The sequence below is a fragment of the Plectropomus leopardus genome, chromosome 4, assembly GCF_008729295.1.
Source record: "Plectropomus leopardus isolate mb chromosome 4, YSFRI_Pleo_2.0, whole genome shotgun sequence".
Classification (NCBI taxonomy): Eukaryota; Metazoa; Chordata; class Actinopteri; order Perciformes; family Serranidae; genus Plectropomus; species Plectropomus leopardus.
Window position 1 is genome coordinate 34,213,487 of NC_056466.1, and position 9,015 is coordinate 34,222,501.

Genomic DNA, 9,015 nt, shown 5'->3' on the forward strand with positions numbered 1-9,015 from the left:
GCCATAACTCAAAACCTTGGGTGTCCACCTTGAAACTGTGCTGCTTGTGAAAATCTTCTGTGTTACCGGGGGAAAGATGTGTGTGAAGCCATCCATCCATCCATTTTCTTCCGCTTATCCGGAGTTGGGTCGCGGCGGCAGCAGCCTAAGCAGGGAAGCCCAGACTTCCCTCTCCCCGGCCACTTCGTCCAGCTCTTCCCAGGGGACCCCGAGGCGTTCCCAGGCCAGCTGAGAGACATTGTCTTCCCAGCGTGTCCTGGGTCTTCCCCGGGGTCTCCTACCGGTGGGACATGCCCTGAACACCTCACCAGGGAGGCGTCCTGGAGGCATCCTAATTAGATTCCCAAACCACCTCATCTGGCTCTTCTCAACACAGAGGAGCAGCGGCTCTACTCCAAGCCCCTCCCAGATGACCGAGCTTCTCACCCTATCTCTAAGGGAGAGCCCAGCCACCCTACAGAGGAAGCTCATTTCGGCCGCTTGTACCTGCGATCTTGTTCTTTTGGTCACTACCCAAAGCTCGTGACCATAGATGAGGGCAGGAACAAAGATCGACCAGTAAATCGAGAGCTTTGCCTTTAGGCTCAGCTCCCTCTTCACCACAACAGATCGGTGCAGAGTCCGCATTACTGCAGACGCCGCACCGATCCGCCTGTCGATCTCCCGCTCCATCCTTCCCTCGCTCATGAATAAGACCCAGAGGTACTGGGTACTCCTCCACTTGGGGCAGGATCTCGTCCCCGATCCGGAGGGGGCACTCCACCCTTCTCCGGCTGAGAACCATGGCCTTGGATTTGGAGGTGCTGATTCTCCAAATCCGAGGCCATGGTGTGTGAAGCATCCATGTTTAAACAGACATGGATGTAAACTGTGAGTGCAACTCGACTGGTACTCAAAAGCATTCAACCAGGTGGCAATATACTGTATCTAGTTATGAAGTATGAGCTGAAATAGCACAGAGGTACTATAAGAAGACAAAATGTAATGTTATTATTTTATGTTGATTTGACTGATGATTAGGACATTAGTAAAAAAGAGAGCATAACATTACAAACTCATAAAGTTGTTTTTTAAATTTTATTTTAATCTTCAAAGAATAAGTAGGTACAGTAGTTGAACTGGTCCAGTAATGAGCTGGAGCAGCACCAGTTACAGTTTGAGTTCTTTGATCATCGGCTCCCCCCGCAGACCAAGGAGGAGGTTGTTTGTAGCCAGAGCCGACATGGCGTTACGGGTAGTATAAGAAGCACTTGCAATATGTGGGAGGATCACTGTGGGAGGAGAGAATCAAAGAGACAAGTTATAGGCAATGGGAACGTAGAGCATGGCGACAATACTCTAGTGTTACTTAAAGATGTAACTTTGTGTTACTTTTACTAACAAAAAAGAAACTTTGTCATATTTGCTGAAAAACTCACCACATCCACACAGTAGTACATCAGCACAAGATAATTTGACAAAAAGTTTGTGTTCCTGCTTCTTGTAGTGCTTCTAAAGGCATTGGCAAGAACTTGCCGCGTATGAAAAACGACAAGCAGCCAGAGCCGAGAGGTCTCGAACGTGGCTGTCAATCATGTCAATCATCGTTTGTGAAATGGCATCAAACTTGGCAGCAGTGATCAAAAAGAGAAGTTTGTGACCCTACCACCATGCTGGAAATGGTTGAACCAAAACGAAGCACCAGTCAAAGCAAAATTTCTCATTTTACAGCTAAACGGTACACTAAAATATGCTTCTGAAAATATTTTAGGTGAGAAATATGCAATGCAGTGACAGAATCTTGACTCATACTTGATCAGCGTTGCAGAGTTTGACATTCTGACCACAGGTCACGAGCAGTGATTGTGACAGTGTAGTGACAATTTCAGAAAATATGACAAAAAAGTATATATTTTTGAATAAAAGTTCGCCTTTAAAAAACAACTCTTTTTAAGGCAGACTCACCGCAGTTTTTGAGGGTAAAGAGAGGATGGTTTGTGGGCAGGGGCTCTGGAACAGTAACATCTAAACCAGCTCCTGCAATCTCCCCAGTGGACAGAGCCTCATACAGGTCTTCCTGGTTCACCACACCACCTCTGACACAACAGAAAGAGTAAAATTAGAGAAAAACAGGAAAAGCATAGGGAGATAGGCTTGTTGGGGGTCCTGGCCACAATTCTATTGCTGACCACCTATTGTACATGGTAGCTTTTTTATTTTCCCACCTGCTATTCATATTATATAATATAACAATATAATCATTGTGTGGTTCCAGTATCTCAAATGTGAATATTTGAATGGAAATTTAAAGGGAAAGTTCACCCCCAAATGAAAAATACATATTTTGCCTCTTCCCCATGCTGTTATTTTTCAGTCTATGTTGTTTTGGTGTGAGTTGCTAAATGTTGGAGGAATCTGCTGTAGAGATGTAAGAATTCTCTCCAATATAATCGAACTAGATGGCACTCGGCTGCTGATGAACATCTGTACCCGAAAGAATGACCTATGCCCCTATTTATACTGGTAGTCCATTCTGATAGATATTTGTACCTGACAGAATGACCTATGCCTCCATTTATGTATGTAGTGGTCCATTCTGATAGATATTTTTACCTGTCACAGTGACCTACGACCCCTATTTATCCTGGTGGTAGTTCATTCTGATTTATATTTTTGCCTATCAGAATGACCTACACCACAATTTTTTACTAGTAGTAGTCCTTTCTAAAAGATATTTTACCTGTCAGAAATAACTTTGCCCCTATTTATACAAGTAGTAGTCCATTCTGATAGATATTTGTACCTGACAGGATGACCTCCAACCCTATTTATCCTGGTAGTGGTGCATTCTCATATATATTTTGACCGACACCCCAATTTTTTACTGGTAGTAGTCCATTCTATTTGTACCTGATAACATGCCCTTCGGCTAATATCTCCAACACTCTGCAACTCACAGCAAAAATATTTAGATTGATAAATAGCACCTAAGGTTAGAGGAAAATATGTATTTTTGATTTTGGTGTGACCTTTCCCTTTAATGTTGTCAGGTCCTATACTGCTTTTGGGCAAAGAAAAAAAATCATTAAAGTTTGTTAATTTAGGTTTTGGGGAAACACAACTTGCTTCATCATGTATTTCATTTCACAGCATTGTGTACAGTATGTGGTAAAGTGATTCAGTTTGTGTTAAGGAGAAGAGTACCTGCTTGTGTTGATAAAGATGGAGGTTTTTTTCATCTTAGAGAAGAGGTTCATGTTGCAGATCTCCTTTGTTTCCGGTGTCAAAGCGCAGCACACCGCCAGGAAATCTGACTGCTTTGCCATTTCATCGAAAGAGACTAGATCAAGAGATGGTGTTGGTGTTTTCACATCACAATCAAGAAGACTGATTAACCTTTTAAAACCCAAGGTAACTGGGTTGTTGTTTCTTTAAGAAAACATGGGAAGAGGGTGACAAGCAAAAAATGGCCCAACAATTTGCAAGAACTCAGAAAAAAGTTACAAGAATATTACCTGAAAAACAGTATATAAAAAATCACAACGTATCACTTTTTTTTCTGTAACAAAATTTTAAATATATAATCAAAATAATTACACATATACATTTCTGGACCTAGGCTTATACCTAGTAATTCAACCAACTATTTTTCGGTTCACTTCCTTTCACACTTTACCTTTCTTTTTACCTAAAAAAAAACCTTAAAAAATACAGTAGTTCTGTAAAAATAATTATTTGACATATCTTGACAAGATGCTCATTCTGGTTTTTTTTTTCAACATCATACCAATTATCCTAAATTTCAGAGTTTAAATGCTATTAAAATGCATCTGAATGCAGAAGAAAATTGATGTCAATCCAGATGTTAAGGGGTTAAAATACTTTCCTGTCCACCTTGTCATAGTGTAGCCGTTGTGCATTGATTATAACAATATAAAGTGTTGGCATGAGACATCTAAGTGATCACAAATCTCTAGCCCTTACCAAACTCTGCGTTGATGGCACTGGCCAGCTCGGGCCTGGGGTTCACGTCTGTGTAGATGAACTTCTTTACTTTGAAAGGAGCCAAACGCTCAGCGATAGCCACACCTGAGAGCACAAAAACAGCGTAAGAAGTATCTGATTTACAGAAACGGGACTTTGATGATGAGCTGATGTGCATGTTGTTTGTGGTGTCTTGGATACTGTGCGCTCACCAATCCTCCCCAGGCCTAGAATACCCACAGTGCTGTTGGCCAGCTCGTGTCCACACAACCACAGAGTTCTCCATGTGCCCCAGCCACCACTAACACAAGAGGGAGTTATTTAACCTTTTTGTGGGTGTATGTATGGATAGATTTGAGTTTGTGAGTGTGTGTGTAACATTACGTCTTGGCTTCGTGTGTGGCCTCTATGAGCCTCCTGGAGGTTGTGAGCAGCAGAGCTACAGTCAGCTCTGCCACAGCATCAGTCAGAACCTCAGGGGTGTAACCCACACGGATTCCCCTGGAGGAAAACACACACACACACACACACACACACACACACACACACACACAAATGTTAGACACAGCGTTATACACTTATGTCACCAATTGGTGGCAAACAAGTATGCACAAAAATCAAAACTTTCAACTTTAGTGTAAACTATGATCGCGTCGCTACTGCTACGAGGCTTTATGGGCGTGTTTGACACAGCTCGATGTGATGACATTCTGTGATTTCCTTTAGCCACTTGTTAGCAACCACCTTTTTTAAGACACAGAAAAGTTTCAAAGTTCATGAGTGGGGTAATAACTGATGTATTTTATGTCGTAAAACAACCTGTGAAAGTCTCTTATGTCTGTGTTAACCACAGACCTTAATTCAAGCATCTAAACAAAAACTCATTAAAAAAAAAAAACCCTGACTTGAGACAAGGGAACTGGAAGTGCTGATATGCTAACTCATTTCCGAGATTTAGGACTCATTACTGGGATTCTCCGCAGTGCCCCAGACATTTTCTGTAGGCTGACATGGAAGTTAGCTTTGCCCTGGTTCCACTGTCAAAAAGCATGTATGGTATTTTTCCATTGGATTTGGATAATGTGAGAAAATAAGCCCTGTGGCAAAAAATGTTTATGATACCTGTACGTGTTGTTCAGAAAGATCATTTTCACAAACAAGCAACACTTTTATGATTTTTGAAGCCTAAATGTGATTGCCAGAAGTAAAAAGCTAACATTAGGCTATAAATAAACCACATGATGTTCGCAAGACTTAATGTCACCACCACAGCAAGGCTGTAAAGCCATGTTGAGCACAGCTTGGCGTGATGATGTTCTGTCTTATTTGGCCAATTAAAAACACACAACAACCTCAAAGTTAATGGGTGAGATATTTACTGATGCATTTTACCACTGACTTTGAGACGAGGGAGCCCGGAGTGCTGAAACCCATTCATAGGTTTTAGGACGCATTCTTTGGGCACTCTATAGAAAGTTAAGAATCACCTTTTCTTCAGCTCCTCCAAAGAGAGATGGTCAAATCCTACTGACATAGTGCTGAGAACCTTCAGGTTTGGACCTGCAGGAATACACACACACACACACACACACACACACAGGCTTACTGATGACGCCTTTTGGGACATTACATGATTACATATAACATATATTCATTGGTGTAAGGTAGTTACGACATTCCCTAGTGCACACTGTTATGATGGGCCCGAGTGCACGCTGTCGTGCACACATCATTTCATCACGTTGAACAACATCAACAAGCATATTTCCCAGCAATCATCATTGCATATCTGTAAAACAAAAATACCATAGAAAATAAGAAATACTCTGTTAAATTGCACTGATTGTTTTTATTGTATATGTATAATCATCATCACATTTTGTAATGTATTTCTTTTGACTATTTTGAAATAAAAAAGAAGGAAAGAAAAAGAAAGAAAATTAGAACTCTTTGAACACAGGTGCATTTCCAAGGTGATGTTCTTCCATAAAGGTCTTATTTTCCATGTAACGTATTGTTTGAGGGAACCCCCCACCCCCCCATGGGGTCCCTACACAACCACACTGCCTGCACTGTCTGTATTAATGCCCCTGCTTACATTAATGTCCTTGAGACTCACCCAAACCCTAACCCCTATTTGCCCAACCCTAAAATTTTAACCTATCAACGTAATCCTTCCTTTTTTACACCCAAAGATACGTGTCAGCATATTGTGGCCTACTGACCCCATTAAAGGCTCATTCAGTGCATTTATTATGGCTTTCTATGAGTGACAACATGTTAAGAGGTGTGATTGTTTTTTTTTGTCAAAATAAGTTAGAAGTGTTGTCTCTGTCTTTTTTTCTAATGACATGTAAGTGACATCATATGAGTTTTAGTGTTATCTGGGAGCCAATGAAGGTACACAAATAAACCAATTTCAAGATCTTGCATTAAAATTAATTCACTTAATGCTCTGTCTCTGTCTCTGCACAGGTGAGTGTTAGATGCTGCTTGATGATTTTCTTAAGCTTTAGGGCAAATGCGACATTTTTTCAAAGGCTAGTTCAATCAAAAACTGTGATGTTTTTTCAGGCAACATGACTTTTTTTCCCAGTTGTGCAAGATGTTTGAAGCTAACTGGTCTTAAGTCTGAAATGTGTCCCAAAAGTAGCCCGAATTGGACAAACACACATACATACATTTGAAATAGTTTCCATTCATTTAACACAAAGACTATCCTCACACCTGCAGCATCCAGCACCTCAGCATCAATCTTCTCTGTCAGCACGCAGAGCAGACCATCAACACCTTTGACCCTCTGCAGGAGCTCCTTCCTGGGCACGGGGATGTCATCTGAGTCCCACAGCTCAAACTGCACTCTGGGAAAAAAGAAACCATGACTTAAGATCCAAATCAAATCAGTCTATTTTAATTATTCACACCCTTAAGTAGAGGTTTCAGAAGGGTTCATTTTTAAGGTCTTAAGAGTCCTCTGGGCGAATTCTTTGGAATAGTCAGTCAGTCAGTCAGTCATTTTCTGTACCACATGTCCTCTTAATGGTCCCGGGGGGGCTGGAGCCAATCCCAGCTGTCATCGGGTGGAAGGCGGGGTACACCCTGGACTGGTCGCCAGACTATCGCAGGGCTCCTTGGAATATATATAAAAAATCTCTATAGAATCCCTGAGATTGGTTTTAGATGATGGTTCACACTAGAACTCTCTGAGTGGGCTCTAGATGAAACTCTTGGAATAAGAAAGCGTTCTCAGTAGAAACCCCTGGATGGGTTCTAGATGAAGTCCTTGAAAATATGTAAAGGCTCTTGGCAAAGCCTCATGGGTTGTTTTTTGTTAGCACACTTAGAAGGTGAAAAGGTTCTGGATAGAGTCCCAGGAGAGGGTTCTGGGTCTAACATTACACAATAGAAGGATTTGCTGTAGAATCTCTAATAAGGGGTTCTTGGGGAAACCTTTCACTGATTTTTTAAGTATTACCCTTTATGTTGACTTCTGGGTAGATCCCTCTGAAAAGGCTCCAGTTGAAACCTTAATAAAATTTTCTACAAGGAACCATAAATGGTTCTCCTACAGGAACAAGCCAAAGAACCATATGGGGTTCTACTTAACGCCTTTATTTCTAAAAGTGTACAGATGGAAAATCATAGGTTGCTAAGCTTCAGTCTAGGCTCCTTTGAAGAAATTGAAGAAAAAATTGTCAACAATATACTTTCATAGACATACTGGGACATCCCTTCAGCTCTGGTGTGGGGGAATACCCTTTAGGCTACCAGCCTTATCTGACAAACCTCAGGGCAAACAGAAGCAGTCCTGTTTACTCAAAGTAAATGATGAACTTTACAACACAGACCATTCAAAAAGTATCACAGTCAAATCAGCTACACAAAACACTTAAATGATCACTTAAATGGTCATAAAAGAATCTATATAAAAATCAATTCAGAGATTAACAGCTTGCAATGACTCACTGTCCAGATTCACGGAGGATCCTCAGGCCCTCTGGTGGGATCTGCCGGGTCACGTACACTCGTGGCAGGGTTGACATCTTCCTCTGCACATTGCTCGTAAGACCTCCAGTGACATTCCAAGGAGCAACAGCAATCTGCTGAAGCCGACGCAGTGCCATACGACTGCACCACATTGCCAGGAGAGAGTGAATCTATGGGCAGGTGTCCGAGAGATGACAGCGGTACTTTGAATTCAGAGTCTGCTGTGTGCATGTGCAGGATTTTGGCTTGAGTTCGGGGGGAGGTTCATGTGTGTGTCTTTGACCAATGTGATTAGAGGAAGGGAGGGGGTCTCTGAAGTCTGAAGTTGAGGGAATCTGTCACAGAAGAACTCAAGACAAAGGCACAGAGTCAGATCTTTGTGCATGTCATTTACACTTCAGAAACAAAATTTAAAACACAGATATACGGATGTAACAACAACGCGCACACACACACACACACAAAAATTATACAAACATAGGCCTATAAAAGAAAGCAGTATACCTGTGTTTTTAAATCGTGGCCCAAAAAAGGAGCCCACATGATGTAAATGTTTCACTTGGCTGGTGACCTTTGTCTCTTTAAACAGTGGAGAAACCAAATGCTGTTTTGTATTTTCTGCTCTGTCTCTCTGGCTGAAACTGGTTCAGCAATAGTTTTCTTGATGAACATTGAGTTTTATGAATATTATACAATGTTGTCCCAAAAATATCAGAAGATTAATTATCAAAGAAATATCTTTGTCTGCATCATGATGAAAATAGAAGAGACAAAGGTTGCTCGACAGCTGATCCTCCACTGACTGAGAAAGACCGTACCACTTCCTCTTAAATGCCAGTTAGAGGAGGGAAGGGACTGTACTGAATTTATCAGAGTAAGGGTTGGCTGGGGTGCAACTTTTTTAAATATTTCATGACCCTCTCTGGAGCTACAAATATTTTTCCTTGATTCTTGCTAAGTGACTGGGGAGAAATACATGATCCTCCTCACACAATAAATAACCATATTTTACAGCTTCTGGTAATAATAAATGGTGTGATTTTGTAGATTTGTAAAGAAAACATT

General features: G+C 41.3%; 1 protein-coding gene across 1 annotated transcript; it reads right to left on the reverse strand.

Moving 5' to 3' along the window:
- Window positions 1-1,058: 1,058 nt before the first annotated feature.
- grhprb (glyoxylate reductase/hydroxypyruvate reductase b) lies at window positions 1,059-8,175 on the reverse strand. Its single transcript, XM_042485661.1, has 9 exons — window positions 7,930-8,175; window positions 6,691-6,824; window positions 5,451-5,523; window positions 4,348-4,464; window positions 4,176-4,264; window positions 3,964-4,068; window positions 3,184-3,319; window positions 1,945-2,075; window positions 1,059-1,271 (listed from the first exon to the last, which is right to left on the reverse strand). Exons 1-9 carry the CDS (start codon window positions 8,100-8,102, stop codon window positions 1,150-1,152), a joined length of 1,080 nt encoding a protein of 359 aa, XP_042341595.1. The 5' UTR covers window positions 8,103-8,175; the 3' UTR covers window positions 1,059-1,149.
- Between the last annotated feature and the right edge of the window lie 840 nt (window positions 8,176-9,015).